General features: G+C 38.4%; 1 protein-coding gene across 1 annotated transcript; it reads right to left on the reverse strand.

Moving 5' to 3' along the window:
- Positions 1-579: 579 nt before the first annotated feature.
- LOC128701325 (CD63 antigen) lies at positions 580-21457 on the reverse strand. Its single transcript, XM_053794990.2, has 5 exons — positions 21297-21457; positions 12548-12736; positions 10847-11020; positions 10467-10715; positions 580-1291 (listed from the first exon to the last, which is right to left on the reverse strand). The coding sequence occupies exons 1-5, from the start codon at positions 21369-21371 to the stop codon at positions 1226-1228; spliced, it is 753 nt and encodes a 250-aa protein (XP_053650965.1). The 5' UTR covers positions 21372-21457; the 3' UTR covers positions 580-1225.
- Positions 21458-23457: the final 2000 nt, after the last annotated feature.

Below are 23457 nucleotides of genomic sequence, written 5' to 3' on the forward strand. Positions count from 1 at the left end.
ACTTTTACTGAAATTTCACTAAGCATTAAGTTCCATAATATTCTTAATATTTATCCTTACCTGTTTGCAGAATAATCTGATTTAAAGAAAGGAAATTAAAATGTTATTTAAAAAACAACTTTATTAAGGGGCTGAGAACATAAGTATACATGTCTTGCCAAATCAGAAATCTTGCATATGCAAAAACTTGCACGTGCAATAAATGCCTGAAAATCATTCTACCCATAAAGAAAAACAGACAGTACTATAATTTAAATGGACCTGAGAAGTTTAATAGAAGTGGGTCAAAGAGAATTAGAAGTTTCAGTTACATTTTAAGGGTAGTTCTGCATAAAAGATAGATTTATCTTGTATATATTTTGGTAGAATTACCAACAATATGTAAAGTAAAAGGACACAAGTGCAACTAATGTGACATTTTATTGTGGCACCGTTTCGCTCTCTAGGAGCGACGGCTTGACAAAGCTCCTGGAGAGCGAGACATTGCCACAATAAAATGTCACATTAGTCGCACTCTTGTCCTTTTACTTTACAGATTTATCTTGTTCGGCATGACATAGGTACTGCATATATATAGAGCTGTATTACACATCAAAATTCATAAATGTTCCTCTATGTAAATGATTACACAAGACTTACTGTTCAATCAACATGCAGTATGAAAGTCACTAAACACTTCTTTCCTTACAATACAAAATTAAACCTACTACAGAGAACCTAACTTCCCCCCTCTCTCAAACAAAACATGCACTTTCAATACATCACTGATGAAGCCAGTCTTAGATGTCTTAAATGTTCCTCTTAAGTAAATGATATGCCAAGATTTACTATCCACTGATAACAAAGCAAGAAAGCTATTCAAAATTTACCTCACAAAATCAACCTTCATTTTCAAACCACTCCCCCCCCCCCTTCCCTAGTGAAATGAAAACTGGCACATCTAATATAATGATGTAGCCACAAGTTCCCTCAATATTAAAAACAGAATAAATAACTTCCATTAAGGAACCAAGACATGCTCCCAATGCACATCACCGAAGCTATTACAATTAAAAACTTAAGTGCTATACCAGATCAAATTCAAACATTCCATTTAAAACTGTGTACTTTTAGCGAGCAATAACATGATTACAACGGAAAATATTTGTGACCAGCTTCATCTGGCATTTAAATGTGGTAAAAAGAAAAAGTCCCACACTCTTCAACCAAAAACTTGAGGCAGCATTTACAAGATCTCGTATCGCTCCTTTACCGCTCTGATGAGGCAACAAGACATCCAGGCACCAATCATCTACAAAAAAAAAAAAAAGTATATAAATAACTCTACACATTTTACCCATAAGTGTCTGAATTGAACTATTTTAAGCAATTACAAAGATTACAAAGGAATGGTTCCTCTCTTTTTGTATCCCACAACTAGCCACCCAGTGACCTGGGGACCTTCAGGGTTATAAAACAAGGACAGGTTTACCCAATGGGTATTCAGATCTGAAACTTGCCAATTTCTTTCAAAATATTAATTACTACAGGTAAAATCTATGACAATTCATAAATATTCCTAACTTAGTACTTCTGAATACAGTGTAGGCACTGCCCTTACCACCTCCAGGATTCCAGTCTACTAATTAACCTGAATACCTTCATAAAAGTTACAATCAACAGCACATCCATTAAACCTCAAACTTACTATATTTTTTAAACTTCAAGCTTGCCAGGCTTTTCCACATTAAACAGGTCATTGCTAATTAATCATAACGCAAATGAGGAGTTGGCTAAGCAACAATGTAAAGAAACTGCAAGCAGATTAAAAAGTGGTGAACTTAGCACATGTTGAGCAGACTGAATATACAGTAGGGCCCTGCTTTACGGCGTTCCGCTAATACGGCGATGTCAAATTATGATCCAAATTTGCTATACAGCAAGTGGTCTTTCAAATACGGTGCCCCCCCCCCCCCCCGCCCAGTTTGTTTACATTCTCCTTGACCACATCTATTATGTTTTCTAGTTATTGCATATTTTATACGTATGTACTCTGATAATTATACTTATGTGTACCTGTACCTAAATATACTTACACACTGTGCTGGTGTGCAGATGCACATTAAAATCACTAAGTCTCTCTACTCATGACGCCAATAGTACGTAATAATCACTCTTGGGCACACTAAATGTCTTATTTTACATTAATATAGACATTTTCATTAATTCATTTATGATATTTTCCTCAAAATTATATAAGAAACACATTACATAGCATATAAACATGATACACACACTCACAGCATAAAAACTGACGTAAATATGAGATCTGTTTACAAAGTTGCTGTGTAGGTAGTGTCGGAAGAATTACGTTTCTCTAGTCAAACAATGGGGGATACCTGTATAAAAATATTCCTTTTGTATGCCTTCACTCTATATATAGCAATTCACGACCCTTGTGGGTTTAGCGCTTTTTTATTACGATAATATCATCATCTTCACTCTAAAAATGATGTGTTGCATGAGAATGGAAGTGTTGCTGTTTGTTTATTCTGTACTAACTTGTACACAATGTACCTCACAAAGTATTGTGAGGTAATTATTATAATAAAAAATATTGTTAGGTAAAAGTTTTACAAACTCTTACAAACATATGTGAATGAACTAAAAGCAGAAACATATTAATACGCATTTATTTCGCCTGACAAAGTGATCGCCCACTACCCGTTCAGTTTGTGTTCTTACATTGTCTGAACTCCGTATCTCGTTCTCTCTCGTTTACTCTTTTGTTAACTAGTTGGCTCTCATTGGCAATGGCGTCTAAGCTTAGCTGTGATAAAGGACCCCAATGGAAATAAGTCACTCTGTCTGACTTTTTGGGTTATCCTAGGTTCTCTACACATATGCTGCTATGTATGATAATCTAGGTAACTGTATTTGTGTATACCTGAATAAACTTACTTACTTAAAAAGAGGAGTCATTAAGCCTCTTGCTTTAAATGCCAAGTTAGAGGATGATGGTGTGCCATTCTGATTTTATTCAATAAACACCCTGCCACTTACCTCTCACACGTTAATATTAATATTTTAAGGTAAGTAATAAGTGTACTCTGTGTGTATCTTACATTTTTTTTTTTTTGCCTATTTCTATTGCTAACTTAATATAAGTTAGTGTAAACTTGTTGTCTGGCATTTATTGCATATTTTATATGTGCTCTGATAATAATACTTGTGGACCTGTGTGGTAGCCGGGTGGAGGGATAACATTACGTTTTCTCTGCTCAGCCATCAGAGAAAACGTGTATGAATTTGCGTTTGGCCCAGCCACTTCCCCACTCTGCTTTTGTTTACAATTTTTGGCATGAATTATTCATTACTTCTCCCTTCGTTTATGATGGCATCTAAAGGTAGTTGTTAGAAACGATTAAATTCAGTGAACAAGGTATGTCAATGCTAATAATATGGCTCTGGGCCACACTGTAGGTAGCCGGTAGGCATAGCCCAGGCAGGCTACACCTACCGGCTACCTACACTCACTTCCTACAAATAAATACTACTCACCTCTCTTCCTACATTAAGACTACACATATTTTAACCCTTAAACTGTCCAAACAGATCTATGTTCACATGCGTAGTGTTTTTTTTACATATTTTCAATAAAAAAAACGTAGATCAAAGTTTTTTTTACAAGTTTTCAAATGTAGAAAAACAAAAAGATTACGTTTTTTTACATACTTTCAAATGTTGAAAAAACGTAGATCTACGTTTGGACAGTTTAAGGGTTAAGGTAAATAGTGAGTGTACTGTATGTGTATTTTAACTCTCTGGGATGTTTTAAATATCATATATTAAGTTTGAAACGGGGAGCCAGGGCTACCTACACCTGACTTCCTACAAATAAGTACTATTCACCTCTCTCCCTACATTAAGATTACAAATACTTAAAAGTAAGTAATGAATGTACTGTGAATGTATTTTATTTTGTGTTTTTAATGCCTAGTTCTATTACTAACTTAATATAATTTAGTGTAAACTTGTTGTCTGGTATTTATATGCATTTATAAAAGGAAAAAATGGCATTCTGCTTTCCGGCGATGGCCTGGAACCTAACCCGCCATATAAGTGGGGCCCTACTGTATTTACCACTCTTACAATTAGCCTATGATTAAAGATAGTCACAGTGGTACAGTAAGGTAGTTTGGGAGCTTTTGGTCATCTGACCGATGCCTTCTGCAGGGTTACCGGTCCACCCCTTTAAAAATTAAGGTTATAATTATAACCTTAGGTAGTGGTGGGCTTTAGTTTTGTATATGGTTGCTGCATTTATGGTGGAATAAACTGGTGGTAGTAAAATTTCCAGAGCACTAGAAAAAATTAAAACTGAGGTCTACCATTATTAATGCAATAGTTATCTTGTCAGGAGTGCTGAGATAAAAAAAAAAAAAACTGTCAACTGCAACATCCCCTTTCCCCAATCAGAGTTCATTACTTCCCACCTCCAAGGCTCTAGTCTAGCTAAGCCAGTTTACCCTTGTGTTACCTTGCTCACTCCAACAATATGTCAAGCCCTTCTCACTTAAAATGTTCAGTCCAACCCTATCCCCCCATTCTTTTCTGCTGCATCCTATCAAAATGCCAAAACCATTACCCTCCTCTATCCTGTGAATTATACATAACCTATTTTTTTTTAATTACATTCACTTGTAAGTGCTAAAGTAGGACTATTTTTTTTTAAGCTAATACTACACACTATTTACAGCACCCACCTAGGGAGGTACTAACATCGTGCCATATCAATGTGAAAGAGAAACCTGTTGTTTTACACCAAAGGAGAATTTCTGGAGTCTTTTATCTCAAACATGCAAGATAACAGGTACCCCTTGCTACTTCTACTTACATTTAGGTCACACTATACATGCATGTATATGTATACACACTCATCTGAGTTTTCTTCTATTTTCTTAATAGTTCTTGTTCTTATTTATTTTCCTTTCATCTCCATGGGAAAGTGGAAAAGAATCTTTCCTCCATAAGCCATGGATGCCATAAAAGGCAATTAAAATGCAATGGGTTACTAAACCCTCTTCCTGTATAAATTCCTAAAAGAAATTTTTATAAGTTGGGATGTTCACATAGGCAAGAACAGAGTGCAGATAAGACTGATGACTGCCAATATAATGAATGAAAAAAAGTTGGATGTCTTTGCTCTAAGCAACAAAAGCTGAAGGGGAATTTAGCGAGGAGAAATAAATGGGAATAGGTCAGGTGTATCAGAGTTAGAGATAAGGAAGGGGCAGCAATAATGCTGAAGGATCAGTTATGGCAGGAGAAGAAATATAAATGTATAAATTAAAGGGTGTGTAAAAGAAGTTGAAAGTGAACATAGATAAGAATAAGGTGATAAGGGTATCAAACAAATTAGGCATGGAAAAAAACTATCAGATTGGATGGAGGGAGTATGGAAGAAGTGAATATATTCAGATATTTTTGTTTAATAACTGTATGAAAGAGAGGAAGGTACCTAGGGATTGACAGAGCATGTACAGTTCCTCAGGTTAGGGTGTGTAGAAGAGAGGGAGATTACTTCCCAGTAAAAGTAGGTCTTAGACAGGGATGTGTAATATCACCATGGTTGTTTAATATATTTATAGATGGGGTTGTAAAAGAAGTAAATGCTAGGGTGTTGGGGAGAGGGGTGGGATTAAATTATGGGGAATACATAATGGGAGTTGACACTTTTTGCTGCTGATACTGTGCTTATGTGAGATCCTAAGGAAAAGTTGCTAAGGTTAGTGGATGAGTTTGGGAGTGTGTGTAAAGGTAGAAAGTTGAAAGTGAACCTAGATAAGAGTAAGATGATGAGGGTATCAAATGATTTTGATAAAAATTGGATATCACATTGGAGAGAGGTAGTATGGAAGAAGTGAATGTTTTTAGATATTTGGGAGTTGACATGTCAGTGGAAGGGTTTATGAAGTATGAGAACTTTAGAATTGATGAAGGAAAAACAGTGAGTGGTGTGTTGAGGTATATGTGGAGACAAAAAATGTTATATATGGAGGCAAAGAAGGGAATGTATGAAAGCACAGTGGTACCAACACTCTTATATGGGTGTGAAGCTTGGGTTGTAAATGCTGCAGCAAGGAGGTGGTTGGAGGCAGTGGAGATGTCCTGTCTAAGGGCAATGTGTGGTGTAAATATTATGCAGAAAATTCAGAGTGTGGAAATTAGAAGGGGTGGATTTAATAAAAGTATTAGTCACAGGGCTGAAGAGGGGTTGTTGAGGTGGCTTGGTCATTTAGAGAAAATGGATCAAAGTAGAACGACATGGAGTGTATAAATCTGTACGGGAAGGAAGATGGGGTAGGGGTCATCCTTGAAAAGGTTGGAGGGAGGGGGTAAAGGAGGTTTTGTGGGCAAGGGGCTTGGACTTCCAGCAAGCACGCATTAGCATGTTAGATTGGAGATGAATGGTTTTTAGGACCTGACGAGCTGATGGAGTGAGAGCAGGGTATTACTTAGTGAAGAGATTCAGGGAAACTGGTTATTTTTATATAGCCAGACTTGAGTACTGGAAATGGGAAGTACAATGCCTGCACTTCAAAGGAGGGGTTTTGGGATATTGGCAGTTTAGAGGGATATGTTATATATCTTTATATATGCTTCTAAACTGTTGTATCAGGGCACCTCTGCAAAAACAGTGATTATGTTTGAGTGAGGTGAAAATGTTGAATAATGATGAAAGTATGGGGATTTTCTTTCTTTCTGGGTCACCCTGCCTCGGTGGGAGATGGCTAACTTGAGGAAAAAAAAAAAAATGGGAGTGAACATGTCAGTGGGTGGATATATGAAGGACAAGGTATCAAAAAGAGAATTAATGAAGGGGATGTATGAGAGTATAGTGATGGTGAAAGTTTCTTCTTTTTTTGGGTTACCCTGCCTCAGTGGGAGATAGCAAAAAAAAACCTAAAGGGTGGCGTGTGGTTTTTTCATTCAAAATCTTTATTTTTCAACCGATTTCTTTTATTTTTGGTGTACGATTAGAAGTGCATATGTAGATGAACATGACAAAGTTTCAATAAGATTGGCAAACAAACAGAAAAAAAATATTTACTAATTTTGACATATGGCAACATGACATGACAAATTGGCACTTTGAGTGACACTTCTGACAATCCCAACTGTTAGAATATGTCTAACACAAATTTTTAATGGATAAAACTCATCTAATATACTTTATTATTATGGTGAAAAAAATACACTTGGTGTGCTTTTTTGACATTCACTAAAATACCTGCCTTTTACCCTCCCACAAAATCAAAATTATTTGAGAAATTCCAAAAACTTTTCCATTCTAAATTCAAACACACTGTTTTATATTGTCTGTGAAAATCATTTCAATACAATCATTAACCCTTTATCGTGTTGGTCCGGATAAATTCGGTATTGATTACGTGTTTTTGGCGCGTGTCATACTTCGCGCCCTGCGTGGCCAGCTTCCCGTTCTTTAGTTCCAACCAATCACAAGCCTTCCCTGAGTCTCTTCAGCTAAGTACAGTTCGGTTCTGCCGCCTTCCCATTGGTTGAGAGATCAAAATATAAACACTGGTGGCTTGGCTCCACCCACACATGCATTTTTCCCTCCACCCTTACTAATCTACTCTTGGATTATACATTCTACAATGTCGGTAAGTACTGATTGTTGTGTTTAGTGCTTACATGAATAGTTTAGGCATATTTTGATATATACCTAAAGTCCGTGTGAAGCATAATATGAGTGTAGCATGCAGTTGAAAAAAGTGCAAACATTTTATACCGAATTATTTCGGTCTTGCACGAGTTTCCGGGAATGTCCAATTTTACTCAAATAAATATTTATAAAAAAATTTCAATTGCATATATGAACTCTGTAGTGGTCTGGATCTATACAGGAGGTTTCTATTGTCCTTCCAGATCAATGAGAAGTTGTTTTATGGGGAGCAGTCCACCAGCAGGTCGAGGTATGTCTGCGTTTCTGAAGAGAGTGACTCAGAAGCAGAGGTAGATGAACCAGAATTGCTGGATAGTGGTGATGAATACTTGCCACCGGATGCACAGGTGTCAAGTGATGATGAGGAGGAAGAAAGGCCAGCCAAAAAAACAGAAATTAGTGAAGAAAAAGTAAGGTATTACGATTGCAACTATTGCAGCCACTCGAAGAAATTGGTCACATCCTCATTCCAGTGTTCTGTATGCAAAGTAAATCTGGATAAAGAGTGATAGAAATTGCTTCAGCGACTACCATACCATCAATTAGCAATATAGAATAATTGGTCATCCAAATGAATCTCAGGAATATAGGGATTGAAAGTTGCATCCCTTTGCAATTTGTCATTGTTGAGATTTGCTTCCTTTTTATATTTTTGTAACAATTAAAAAATGTTTTGATTCAAGTTCCATTTATGTTTTTTATATTGTCTGTTTGTATATTAAATTTAAAAAACTGTTTTGGTGTGTTTTATTAACAATTGCAAGTTTTGCAACATCAAATTTTTTAATCCCTTCGTCGGGAGCAGCCTAATATTTTCGGTCTCCGGAGATTAGCAATTGCTCGAAAACTAACCATCAGAAATCAATTTATATGGGATCAGTGACCTTGTATTGAGTTACTCTATCCACCATAGGGAGTTCAGTTCGAATTTCAAATTTTCGGACCAATTGCGCGATGAAGGGTTATTAATGGTGCATTGTTAAGCAATAGGCCAAAATCTTACTTTTGAGATATTCGGGCAAATGCACGGATTAGCTAATTATGTCAAGAAATTAAAAAAAAATTCACGAAAATTGCGCTACTTTGGGTTTATTTATGCGACTTAAGTAATTTCTTATTGTTTCCCATGTATAGTACACCGTTTTCTGTAATGCTACCAGAGATAACATAGAAAACCCTTCTCTTATGGTGAGGATCTAGTGTAATCATTTCATCAAGGTCACCCACCACCCTCCGGGCATAATATACAAATATTATTAGTTTGGCTGGCTTTCTTATGTTTATCCAAGTTATCTTATGCATACTATCATTACTGAATAAATGATATAAGCAGAAAAAGGATATTAGTAATAATAGCGTCAGTATAAGGCATCTTGTGAGTGGAGATCAGACTGCTGTCATCAGCAACTGGTCGTTGCACCATCATGCAAGCTCCTCCCACGTCTGCTATAAGCCCCTCCCACATTGTAATGATATTAAGTGGTAAATTTAGTGTATGTATTAAAAAGGAAAATAGACAGAAAATAAAAAATCAAACAAAAAATATATATAAAAATTCACCTCGCACTCAAGCATATACACCTACCATCTGACTTACGATCGAGTTCCGTTCCGAGAAACCGGTTGTAAGTCGAAATGGACGTAAGTCGAACTTTACTACTGAATATCAACATCACATTTTTGTAATGACTTTATTTTATTGTTTTATTTTGGTATTTCATGTTTTACTTTACTTTTTATGCTGTTAGTACTGTATTTTATACTGTAAGGTTTAGGATAAACACTGTGTACAACACAAATAGCTGTTTATTTCCCAGAAATTCGGAGGAAAAAAAAAAAAAAAAAAAAAAAAAAACGGTCGTAAGTCGAGCAGGTTGTAAGTCGGATGGTAGGTGTATTTACCTGGTGGGTCGTCACCCGACATGTTTCAAGTAGCTATAATTTGCTTTAGAAACATTGTATTACGATGGGGTTTTCACCAAAGTGTTGCCAATACTTACACTATTTTTCTGTAAACAAAACCCAAAATCATATTTTTTCACATAATTATCATGACCGCGTGAGAAATTGACCCACCGGCCCCTAAAGCTTCCAGTCTCCTTACTGATGTTTAAATAGTGATGCCTCACACCCATATAAGTGTTGGTACGACTATATATTGGTACATATCCCTTTCTTGCTTCCAAAATAAACTTTTCTTAACATAGCAGCCTACACTACTTATCTTTCTCTCCATCTATGATTCACCTCTTTCAAACCCACCTGCCAACTCAACTACTCCAAAAACCTCTTACCTTCTTCATGCTACAATCTAATTGCCTAGACTTATTCACCTTTCTTTTTCAATTTCAAAGCTTTCATAAACCCTCCCAAACTCCCACAATTTGCAACCACACCTGTACGGGTTATTTCAGCACATGGAGGAAGGGTACCGATGTAAAACAAAATGTGAAGGGTAGGTTCATGTGCAGAAGAGGAGGGCGAATGTAATGCAAGTCATATGTTCTGTTTTAAAAGCATGATTTAAGAGATGGAACAAAAAAAAAAAAATCACGTCTTAAAAACTAATAAATCCCTAAGCAAAATTACACAACTAAAGCAGGATTTGACACCAATCTGATAAAAAAAAACTGCAGCTCTGTAAGGGAAAGTAAAAAAAAAAAAGGGGGGCCATAACACATTTGAGACTTTACAGCTTATACGTGTTAAAAAGTACTCAGAAAAATATTAAACATACCTGAAGCAATGCCAAAAACACCAGGCCTCCAATTATTGCTCCTAAGTTACGATGAACAGATTCTGTCAAAGCCGTATAACAGCCTTCGGTGTAGATGTTGCTGGGGGTTCCATGCTCTGGAAAAACTTTGTATCCACATTGAGAAGTAATATTCATGCAGCAGGAGTCGGGAACACCCAACACAGTCTCATTCTGGCCGTATTTTGTCCACTCCCAGTCTCTGTAGCTAGAAGTTCCACAGCAATCGTGCTAAAACAATGTAAATAATTTGAAGAGACGTTCAGCAAAATAAAAAATAGAAGCAGAATCCTTGACAATTATTGAAGTATATTATGCCTAACCACCTGGTATCAGTCAACAAAACTTGAAGTATTACTTACCTTTTTCTGTAGATCATCCCAAGCCTTTGTTACAAGACTCTTATCATCACCATAGTTCTCCATAGTCTTGTTCATGTTTTCCTTCAAAAGGGTCTCAATGTCTGGTCGCAATATAGCAACAGTGATTGCAGCAGCAAACTCCAACACAAGGATTACCATCATCAGGAAGGCAAACTGTTAAAAGTTTGTATATTGAGAGTTTACAGTAAATACCAAATTATACAAAGTAAATTAAAAATTAGACTAAAATACCAATTTAAGAAACTGATCAACAGATAACAAATTTCTCCAAACAGGATGAAAAAAAAGCTATCACTAACTACTTTGTTGAAGGATCCAATTTTTGACCAACTTTACCACAAATTATACTTTTCAAAATATACACGCTGCACCATTTCCTAACCTACAAAATTTGATGGAAAACTTATGGAATTACAATGGTGCAAAGTTAGTTGTCTAGGTACAATTTACACACTGGCAGTTTTGCCAAATCCTATTTTAAGTCAATTCCATTGCTCTAAGTGACCAAATTCTTAGCTATTTTGCAAATAGCTTTCTATTTTAAATTCATAATCACATAAACAGAAGATTTATTCTCCTCTCTGAAAAATAAAATACAGTATGGACCCCCTTGTAAAATTTTCATTACAAGATATGTACTTCAATGGGATGAGCATGGCTTAATGAAATTTACTAGTCATACAAGTCCAAAATTTTGGCTATATATTTTTTGAAGTGGTACTAGTGTCCATTGGTTAACTATACCGCCAATGTCATTAACAAACTACTAGACTGCTTGCATGCTTTCTCATACCTATATTTTAAGTACAGTGATACCTCTCATATCCGAACTACATATATGGGCCAAGACCAGTTCGGAAACACAGTTTCTGTATACATAAGGGGGAAAAAATGCGCATCCGTACCATCATATCGCCATCCATACCCTGTCATATCACCATCGGCAACAGCACTGTAGGTTTAAAAAATGAGTCCAATGTCGTCTGGCAGTGGGACCACACACTCTGGGCTTGAATAACAGCCTCCCAGATTTCACAGCCCACAGAACCATAATTTTTCAAATGGGCTGTGAACATACTCCAAAAGTGTTTCGACATCTCCTCTTGATGAAGAAGTTTTTGTTCTTGGAGGGATTGGGTCGTCGTCGTCACTTTCGGAATGTTCTGGGTGCAACACTGACTCTGCAATCTCTGCATCCGTAAGAGATTGCACACCAGGGTCGTCTTCGTCACACACTAGCCAGTCTTGCACGTAATCTTTTGTTTTTTTCCCCAGTCTTGGACCAACCTGCATCCACGTGTAACTATATTTCCCTCTTTTACCCTAGGGTAAGCACATTCCTGGCCCTCTTTGGTTTCGTACACAAGATAGCTAGGAAACAGCTGTAATAATGCTAAAAGGAAAGTAAAGAGTGCGGCTCCTAGTAGCCAACCGGTATACTCAAGTGCGTGCCAAGTTTGATTCAGCCTTCTGCCATATCCAAATGGCTGTTTGGATGTTTCAGTAATAATTTTAGAATTTTGCCTTTCCCAGGGCCAGTTCGGATATTGGCAGGCTGGATATGCGAGGTATCACTGTATAGGTATTTTTAATTCTGAGTTAATTAAAGTTGAAAATACATTACACAAAACCTATTAAGTCAATGCAAGTATCACTGGAAAATGTGCAGTAACTACTTACTATTCTCAGCATGAAAACATTTTCTTTCTTAGCCCCACAACATCCAAAGAAGGAGATGACTAGAATGATGGAACCCAAGATGATCAAGCCAATGGCTGGAGTCTCATATTTCCCATCAAAGAACTGCATGTACGAGCTGAAGAAACCCTGGGCGATACCACCCATTATAATCAGGGCCAACCCCGACAACTGCAAAAATAAAATAATTTTAATATAGGATACTAAATTAAAACCAATTTATTTAATGTTGAATAAATAAAATTTACAAGCATGCTTGTAACATACAAAAATATATATGAATACATGTACAGTGGACCCCCGGTTAACGAACTTTTTTCATTCCAGTAGTATGTTCAGGTGCCAGTACTGACCGAATTTTTTCCCATAAGGAATATTGTGAAGTAGATTAGTCCATTTCAGACCCCCAAACATACACATACAAACGCACTTACATAAATACACTTACATAATTGGTCGCATTTGGAGGTGATCGTTAAGCGGGGGTCCACTGTATATATGGCCTGGTGGCTAAAGCTCCCGCTTCACACATGGAGGTCCTGGGTTCGATTCCCAGGGGGGGGGGAAACATTTCGACACGTTTCCTTACATCTGTTGTCCTGTTTGCCTAGCAGCAAACAGGTACCTGGGTGTTAGTCGACTGGTGTGGGTCGCATCCTGGGGGAAGAGATTGAGGACCTCAAATGACGCACTGACTTTCTTGGGTTATCCTGGGTGGCTAATCCTTCAGGGTTAAAAATCTGAATGAAATCTTATCTTAACTAATCTGCTTACCTTGAGTCTACCTACCTGGAGGGTATTCCAGGGATCAATGCCCCAAGTGGCCTGGTCCATGACCAGGCCATACTATGCAATTTCTATGAGCCTCATTTGTGAGGATAAATAAATCTTTTATTTTGGTAAAAATATACCAGAGTATTCCAAAGGTGTCCAGCAAAGTCAATAACTTCCTAAATTGGCAACTTCGGTGATTTATCTAGGTGGCAAGAATGGTGACTAGCAGAACCATGAGTTATCAGCAATAATTTAAGTGTCAGGTTAGTGCTTAATAATAATTTTAAATTAACAAGGGGGGAGAACTCTTCAACAGAAAAATATTGCTACTTTCTGACTGCTTGGTGACTAAGATTTGTGAAAATTATGGATTTCTTGATAATGTAAAATTATGCATATTGGTTGTAGCAAAATACTAGCACCTATAACCGTTCTGTAATATGATGAGCTTAGAAATGGACTGAGATCATTTCATATAAACTGGATCAATGGTCACTACCTTTCCAATTCAGATTTTGTTTAAACTCAGTAGCTTCACACAAGTTTCAAAGGTCTGTGGAGTTACAAATGAAACAAAGATCAATCAAATAAATACACTTTGTACAGTTACTCTTAGTCCTGAAAGAATTCCTCATGCATTTTACCTGGAATAATATACAATGAACATTCATAATTAGTGTAGGTCATGTTCCTGAAAACTATTATATTAATGATTTACACAACTTATGAAGAACACAGAAAAAGAAGGGGACTGTGCTTGCCAGGTCTCCATTTCTAAGACCTGTGGGAAGCCAGCTGACCCAGTTTAAAAGCTTATTTCTTTCATAACTCCGACCAAAACTACTGGTGAATTAGGCTTGTATGCAACTCCTGGATATCTATTTTGAAGTTTTCACCCATCAGTACCACTTTCAATTCAACAGTTTGAACTGGAGACAGCATATGCCTTCCACAAGGAATTAGCATTTATGACCCTCAAAACCACCAGCATTCAATAGTTTCGTTGCACACAGTATTTGAAATGGGTTAAAAATTGACAAGAAAGTTCTCTTACTTTCCATTCCTTGCTCAATGTCTTTGTTGCTACAAAAGTGTGTAGATATACAAATAACCCGCACAAAGAAGAGAGGAGCTTACGACGACGTTTCGGTCTGACTTGGACCATTTACAAAATCACACTGTGTGACTTTGTAAATGGTCCAAGTCGGACCGAAATGTAATCGTAAGCTCCTCTCTTCTATGTGTGGGTTATTTGTACAGTGGTCCCTCATTTATCATAATTAATCCTTTCCTGAAGGTGTTACTATTATCGAAATCTACAATTTTCGAATCAATTTTCCCCATAAGAAATAATGTAAATACAATTAATCCGTTCCTGACACCCAGAAGTACTAAAACAAAAAATTTTTTTTACATGAAATATAGATGTAGTACATAAACAATACAATGGGACACGATAAATGAAACATTAACAGCATAACACTTACCTTTATTGGCAATTCTTCTTAGTGTATGGAAGACTGGAGGAGGAGACAGATTGGATTATTTACAGTTTGGAAGGGGAATCCCCTTCCATCAACACCTCAGGTACCAAGTGCTTTTCTGGGGTTACTTCTCTTCTCTGTTTCTTAATGCCACTAGGACCAGCTTGAGATTCACTGGAGTCCTGTCTCGCAAAGTAACTGTCCAGAGAGCTCTGTTTCTGGCGTCTCTTTAACACTTCCCTAAAATGGCCCAAGACTTTGCCAAGACTTTGTCACTGTACATGTTGCCAATATGGCTTGCAACAGCCTTGTCAGGGTGATGTTTCCCATAAATCTTTCCATCTTACCCCACATTTCAAAAAATCTCCCTAATTTCTGAAGAAGGCAACTTCTTCCATCTCTCTTCCTCCTCCTCTGCAGCAAGATTCTGAGCTGCAATCTGTTGCTCTTCCTGCTGAAACTCTTGCAGCTCCTCAGTGGTGAGCTCTTCATTGTGGTCTTCCACCAACTATTCCACATCCTCCAAACTCACATCCAACCCCATGGAATTCCCCAGTGCCACAATAGATTTAACAACAGACATAGGCTCATCAGGGTCAGCCCCAAACCCTTCAAAATCCCTCTTGTCGACACAATCTGGCCACAATTTTCTCCAAGCAGAGCTCAAAGCCCTGGTAGTCACTCCCTCCCAAGCCGTACCTATAAGGGTTATGTAATGGAGGATGCTGAAGTGTTCTCTCCAAAAATCTCTTAGGGTCAAGTGAGTGTCTGAGGTCACATTCAAGCACCTTTGAAACATTGCTTTGGTGTAGTTTTTTTTAAAGTTTGCAATGACCTGCTGGTCCATGGGCTGGAGGAGAGGAGTAGTATTCGGAGGCAAGAACTTTACTGTGATGAGCCCAAACTCCTCGAAAATTAGGTCATCCAAGTTTGGAGGATGAGCAGGTGCATTGTTCATTACTAGGAGGCACTTGAGATCCAATTTCTTTTCCAGGAGGTAATTCTTCACACTAGGCCCAAACACTTCATTGAACCACTCGACGAAAATGTCCCTCGTGACCAATGCCTTATTATTAGATTTCCAAAACACACAATTTACTCTTCATAACATTGTTTTTCCTGAACACTCTGGGATTTTCAGAATGGTACACTAGTAACGGCTTCACTTTGAAATCCCCACTAGCATTAGCACAGAACATGAGCGTCAGCCTGTCTTTCATAGGCTTGTGTCCTGGCAGTGCCTTTTCCTCCTGTGTAATGTAGGTCCTCTTTGGCATTTTCTTCCAAAAGAGGCCTGTTTTGTCACAATTGAACACTTGTTCAGGTTTCAGTCCTTAAAGCCTCTATGTACTCCTTGAATTCATGCACATAATTTTCAGCTTTGTGGTCCGAACTGGCAGCCTCACCATGCCTTACCACACTGTATATGCCACTACGGTTCTTAAATCTCTCAAACCAACCTTTGCTGGCCTTAAATTCACTCGCATCACCACTAGTTGCAGGCAGTTTCTTTACCAGATCGTCGTACAACTGCCTAGCCTTTTCACAAATAATCGACATCATAATACTATCTCCTGCTAATTGTTTCTCATTTATCCACACCAATAATAACTTCTCAACCTCTTTGAGTACTGATCTCATTTTTGTCAGCATATTTACCCCCCTTTGCAACAACAGCATCCTTGATTTCCTTTTTCTTGGCCACGATGGAAGATATGGTTGTATAGGGTTTGTTATACATCCTGGCCAGTTCGACCACATGTACGCCACTTACATATTGTTCAATGATGTTTTTCTTAAATTCAATCATATTTCTCACCTTCTTTACCAAAGGCTTGGCACTAGGAGCTTTCTTTGGAGCCATGGTAGCTTATTTAGTACTTGCAAGCACTAAAATGAATGGAATATTATGAATATTTCGTATGAGCAAGTGAGGGGACCGTCGCTCACTGGTAAACAATGCCACACTGACTGGGAAGGAAGGCCGCCCCGGCTCAGTGCGAGTACGTGTCCCGGACAAATTACTATTCGCGAGTCAATCTACGATTAGCGAGCCCATGTTTTGACGAAAATATCGCTACGATTTCCGAAAATTACGACTCTCGAGCCCTACGATTATCGAGGGACCACTGTACAAAAAATACAGATATGAGCAGTATGCCAAAGCCACTTATACTATGCATAGCATTACGGGCTGGCTTAAAATTAACTTAAGATTAACTAAGCAATGATTATTATTATTATTATAATCAAAAAGAAGCGCTAAGCCACAAGGACTATACAGTGCTGCTACTAAGCAATGATGAAATCAGTGATAAAACATTAATGTAAACTTAATAAACAAGCCACATCAGCTTCCTTGATTTGTTCTTTCTTTGCCCGGATAGAAGTGATGGTGACTTATTTCACAGTCACACTAAAAAAAAAAAAAAAAAAAAAATGGATTTTAAGGAAATGTTTGGATGAATGCATGGAGTATATGCTCACTCGCCGACAGACAAAGGGAGACTGACTCGCCTACACACGGGGTTCCAGGCTGACGCATCTAAAATGGCTGATATACGAGGCAATGGCCGAAATACAAAGCAAAATTTCCGCCGAAAAACCGGCCTTAATACGAATCAGCCGATAAATGCTGTGGCCAAAAAAATGCGGTTCCACTGCACTTGTAAAAATAATTACTGTTATTATGACTACTACATGGTACGTGTCCAAACAGACTGACAACTAGTCTGTTAGTTTGTTTACACCAGTAATGTCAGGCTTCCCCTCTCCCACACCAAAACAATGGACTTGTCTAAGAGGCGGAGGTACATTCTATAACTAACGGGTGCCACTAATTCTGCCCTGATGTGCCTTACTGGTACTGGCATGCTACTGTTGGAAGTAAGAAAGCAAATCTGAAGTGTATACTGAAAATGCAGGCTATGATTGCATGACTTGCAAAGGTTTACTCTATTATCATTGCCAATCTGTGGTTTAAGGGCACAAATGTTTATTGCAAACCTGTGGGCTCCAACAATTGTTTTCCTTCATCATTCCCATTAATATATTTTTATCCATTTTTGTTTGACAAAATTAACTTTCTTACTGTAGTAGAGAACTGTGTATGGCTTTATGATTAATCTATGTAGTTTAATGTAGACATTTATGATAAAATATAATCGATATTTACACTTAGTTACATTCTTTACATATTTTTACTTGGCCACTGATGGAGTTGATACTCAGATATTATTTGGATGATAAATTTGTATCCCAAAGAGAAATAAAATATTGTAAATTAAATTTAACCACTAAAATTGCTGTCACCAACTTATAGTAACTTTGTCAGTGAAATAACAAACTTGCATCTACACCCTGAAACCAAAGTAGATGATCCTTTTAATAGGCTGTATTTGCCATTACAGATAGAAATTATGAAAACATAGTTTAAGAAAAAACCATAGCATTTAAAAAAAAAATTAGAACCAACAACTCAATCCTGTGCCTTGGTAAGCAACGCACTCTTGTATAGCTAACATTCATGCACATATTACTGTAACCTGAGCCTATCTCTAATGTAAATAACTACCTTATATGTAGTATATCCCTAATGGAATTCACTGACTTTTGTTGGGTTATCCTAGGTAATCCACACACATGCGTTGTATAATTTATATAACTATTTGTGTGTATCTGTACCTGAATAAACCTGCTTGATTTTCACAGTTAAGTTACTTAATTGTTTTAACTTTTAAGGTTTAAATTAGATATTACAATGACTTTTCTTGGGGTTATCCTACGTAATTTACATGTTACACACACTATGTATGACAGTTGTACTTACACGTGTGTGTACCAATACCTAAGTAAACTTCTTGCCTCACACACGGAGTGTCCATGGTTCAAGCCCTGGCACGAGTGATAATACGAGTTGTGTTTCCTTACACCTGCTGTTCATGTTCACCTAGCAGTAAGTAGGTACCTGGGTGTTTGCTGACTGGTGTGGATTGCATCCTGGGGGACAAGACTGATGGATCCTCGAGTTTACCTGGAGAGAGTTCCAGGGGTCAACGCCCCCGCGGCCCGGTCTGTGACCAGGCCTCATGATGGATCAGGGCCTGATCAACCAGGCTGTTACTGCTGGCTGCACGCAATCCAACGTACGAGCCATAGCCCGGCTGGTCAGGTACCGACTTTAGGTGCTTGTCCAGTGCCTGCTTGAAGACAACCAGGGGTCTATTGGTAATCCCCCTTATGTATGCTGGGAGGCAGTTGAACAGTCTTGGGCCCCTGACATTTATTGTGTTTCTCTCAACGTGCTAGTGACACCCCTGCTTTTCATTGGGGGGGGGATGTTGCATTGTCTGCCAAGTCTTTTGCTTTCGTTGAGTGATTGATTTTTGTGTGCAAGTTTGGTACTAGTCCCTCGAGGATTTTCCAGGTGTATATAATCATGTCTCTCTCCCGCCTGTATTCCAGGGAGTACAGGTTCAGGAACTTCAAGCGCTCCCAGTAACTTAAGTGTTTTATCTCCGTTATGCGCACTGTGAAGGTTCTCTGTACATTTTCTAGGTCAGCAATTTCACCTGCCTTGAAAGGTGCTGTTAGTGTGCAGCAATATTCCAGCCTAGATAGAACAAGCGACCTGAAGTGTCATCATGGGCTTGGCCTCCCTAGTTTTGAAGGTTCTCATTATCCATCCTGTCATTTTTCTAGCAGATGCGATTGATACAATGTTATGGTCCTTGAAGGTGAGATCCTCCAACATGATCACTCCCAGGTCTTTGACGTTAGTTTTTCGCTCTATTGTGTGGAAGGAATTTGTTTTATACTCTGAAGTTTTAATTTCCTCGTGTTTACCATATCGGAGTAATTGAAATTTCTCATCGTTGAACTTCATATTGTTTTCTGCAGCCCATTGAAAGAGTTGGTTGATGTCTGCCTGGAGCCTTGCAGTGTCTGCAATGGAAGATACTGTCATGCAGATTCGGGTGTCATCTGCAAAGGAAGACACTGTGCTGTGGCTGACATCCTTGTCTATGTCAGATATGAGGATGAGAAACAAGATGGGTGCGAGTACTGTGCCTTGTGGAACAGAGCTTTTCGCCGGAGCCGCCTCAGATTTTACTCTGTTGACTACTACTCTTTGTGTTGTGTTTGTGAGGAAACTATAGATCCATCTACCAACTTTTCCTGTTATTCCTATACCACGCATTTTGTGTGCTATTACGCCATGGTCACACTTGTCGAAGGCTTTTGTAAAGTTTGTATATATTACATCTGCATTCTTTTTGTCTTCTAGTGCATCTAGGACCTTGTCGTAGTGATCCAATAGTTACAGGAGCGACCTGTTCTAAACCCATGTTGCCCTGGGTTGTGTAACTGATGGGTATCTAGATGGGTGGTGATCTTGCTTCTTAGGACCCTTTCAAAGATTTTTATGATATGGGATGTTAGTGCTGTCGGTCTGTAGTTCTTTGCTATTGCTTTACTGCCCCCTTTGTGGAGTGGGGCTATGTCTGTTGTTTTAAGTAACTGTGGGACGACCCCCGTGTCCATGCTCCCTCTCCATAGGATGTTAAAAGCATGTGATAGGGGCTTCTTGCAGTTCTTGATGAACACGGAGTTCCATGAGTCTGGCCCTGGGGCAGAGTGCATGGGCATGTCATTTATCGCCTGTTCGAAGTCATTTGGCGTCAGGATAATATTAGATAGACTTGTGCTTACCAAATTCTGTGGCTCTCTCATAAAAAATTCCTTTAGATCTTCGACTCTCAGTCTGGTTATCGGCTTGCTAAAAACTGAGTCATATTGGGACTTGAGTAGCTCACTCATTTCCTTGCTGTCATCTGTGTAGGACCCATCTTGTTTAAGTAGGGGCCCAATACTGGATGTTGTTCTCGACTTTGATTTGGCATAAGAAAAGAAATACTGTGTTTCTTTCGATTTCATTTATGGAAATCAGACAAGAGAGTCCTGGATGACGCACTGTCTTGCCTGAGTTATCCTGGGTGGATAACCCTCCCTGACCCTGGTTAAATATCCCAACAAAATCTTTAATCCATGATTAGGCAGGAAACCTAAGTTTATTTAGACAGAGAAACATACAATCAGTGGAAATTGCTATCATGAAGGTGACGGACCAGTCAACACTTGAGCTAATCCTCCCCTGCCTTGGATCAAACATGACTGCCTCGCATTCCCCAGGCGCTATGACACCTACTGGTTTAGAGCTCCCCCGTGAATATAAATTTTAACCACAAATCCACGTACATATAGACCTTGAGAGCAGCGAGGGTGGCTGTGATTCTCCCTACTTTCATTTCTACATAACTATAGAGTGAAAATTTATGCCAAAAAGCAATTGTATTTTATCTTAAGATATTTCCGTTTTGTAAAATTAAAATCAGGAAATGGGAGATAGCGGATGACGTCACAAGCTCATAACCAGGACAATTCCAGAACGGGAACAATGCACAAATACTTACGAAGAACAGTAAGTTGAAGAAAAACACCAAGTATTTGATGGTGAGTGGGCCACAGCTCAAATTATGATCAGCCATTTTTGCAAAAATTTAAGACACACAAACTAAAAACCTATCCACCCACTACAACGGCTGATGCTGCACTGATGCGCAGCCTTGCTGCCGCGCCTCACTACACAACTTAACATTTCGTACAGCAACACTCCTCCAAAACTCCCTATAATTAAATTTTTTTAACAAATCTACATATATTTATGTACTTTACACACACGTATCTCATTCAACTATACAAAATAAGCATAACAATAACCTAGAGAATCATGAAGTTATATTTGCAAAATATGGTGAAATAAGTATCGTTCGTCTGCCCCCCCTGGAGCTCCTCGAACAGTCATGATCACATGACTAAAAAAAATTTAAAAAAAAAAAAAAAAAAAAAAAAAAACTTGCTGGAGACTAACATGGGTGTGCTTGGCTCCATGTATATTTTGCTCTATTAATATATATATACTGAATTACACTACAACACTGACCTATAATTATACAAAGAATTATATATATATATATCCAGCTCTGAGGAGCTGGATGAGGTTTTCACATTATTACCAGTGAAAACACATAATAATATGTACCTAATGTATCGTACATGTCATCTTTATATCAACAATGTATCTCTTAAATATTTTGTACCATATTATGTAATAAAATATACCTATTGGTAAAACAGAATGAAAAGATTTGGTGGTAGGGGAGTGGAATATTTAAATGGCTTCAGGAGGAAATCCAAATATTCTTCCTTGAAGCCTTTTTATCCACATTATACACGTGTAGCTTTAAAAATAGGTTGGATAAATACATGAGTAGATGTGGGTGGGTGTGAGTTAGACCTGATAGCTTGTGCTACCAGGTCGGTTGCCGTGTTCCTCCCTTAAGTCAATGTGACCTGACCTGACTAGGTTGGGTGCATTGGCTTAAGCCGGTAGGAGACTTGGACCTGCCTCGCATGGGCCAGTAGGCCTTCTGCAGTGTTCCTTCGTTCTTATGTTCTTATGTGTGTAAGTCATGCATGGTCTGAGTCAATTAAAGTGTCGCAGGCACGTGTGTCCAGGAAATATCTCTTAAAATCCGGTTTATTGGGCAGGTTACATGATTTTATGAGATGTGACTAGGTGAGTATGACACAGACTAGACTTGTAAAACATGTCGCAAAGTCAGTCCCATATATACTGCTTTATTAATATGTATCAAGACTAATTACAGCCTTTACAAGGTGAGATGTAGCCTAACAAACTGGCTCGTTAAGAAATGTCACTGACTTTTTTGGGGGGTTATCCTGGATAATTTACACATATGCTGCTATATATGATAATCTATAATTGTGTTTGTGTGTTCCTGTGGTGGAATAAAAACTTGTGTGTTTAATTAAAATTTCTGGTAATGGGATCCTTGTTTGAATATTTCAGGAATTTATTCACACTATATTGTTTGTTTCTAAAAATTCATTTTAGTTTTCTGGCGTATTCGCCTCTTTTGCTACCTAGCCTTGCTACCTAGCCATGCTTCCTAGCCTTGCTACCTAGCCTTGCTACTTAGCCATGCTTCCTAGCCTTGCTACCTAGCCTTGCTACTTAGCCATGCTTCCTAGCCTTGCTACCTAGCCTTGCTACTTAGCCATGCTTCCTAACCTTGCTACCTAGCCTTGCTACTTAGCCATGCTTCCTAACCTTGCTACCTAGCCTTGCTACTTAGCCATGCTTCCTAGCCTTGCTACCTAGCCTTGCTACTTAGCCATGCTTCCTAGCCTTGCTACCTAGCCTTGCTACTTAGCCATGCTTCCTAGCCTTGCTACCTAGCCTTGCTACTTAGCCATGCTTCCTAGCCTTGCTACCTAGCCTTGCTACTTAGCCATGCTTCCTAGACTTGCTACCTAGCCTTGCTACTTAGCCATGCTTCCTAGCCTTGTTTCCTAGCCTTTTTTCCTAGCCTTGCTACCTAGCCCTGCTTCCTAGCCTTGCTACCTAGCCTTGCTACTTAGCCATGCTTCCTAGCCTTGCTACCTAGCCTTGCTACTTAGCCATGCTTCCTAGCCTTGCTACCTAGCCCTGCTTCCTAGCCTTGTTTCCTAGCCTTGCTACCTAGCCCTGCTTCCTAGCCTTGCTACTTA

The sequence above is a fragment of the Cherax quadricarinatus genome, chromosome 72, assembly GCF_038502225.1.
Source record: "Cherax quadricarinatus isolate ZL_2023a chromosome 72, ASM3850222v1, whole genome shotgun sequence".
NCBI lineage: Eukaryota > Metazoa > Arthropoda > Malacostraca > Decapoda > Parastacidae > Cherax > Cherax quadricarinatus.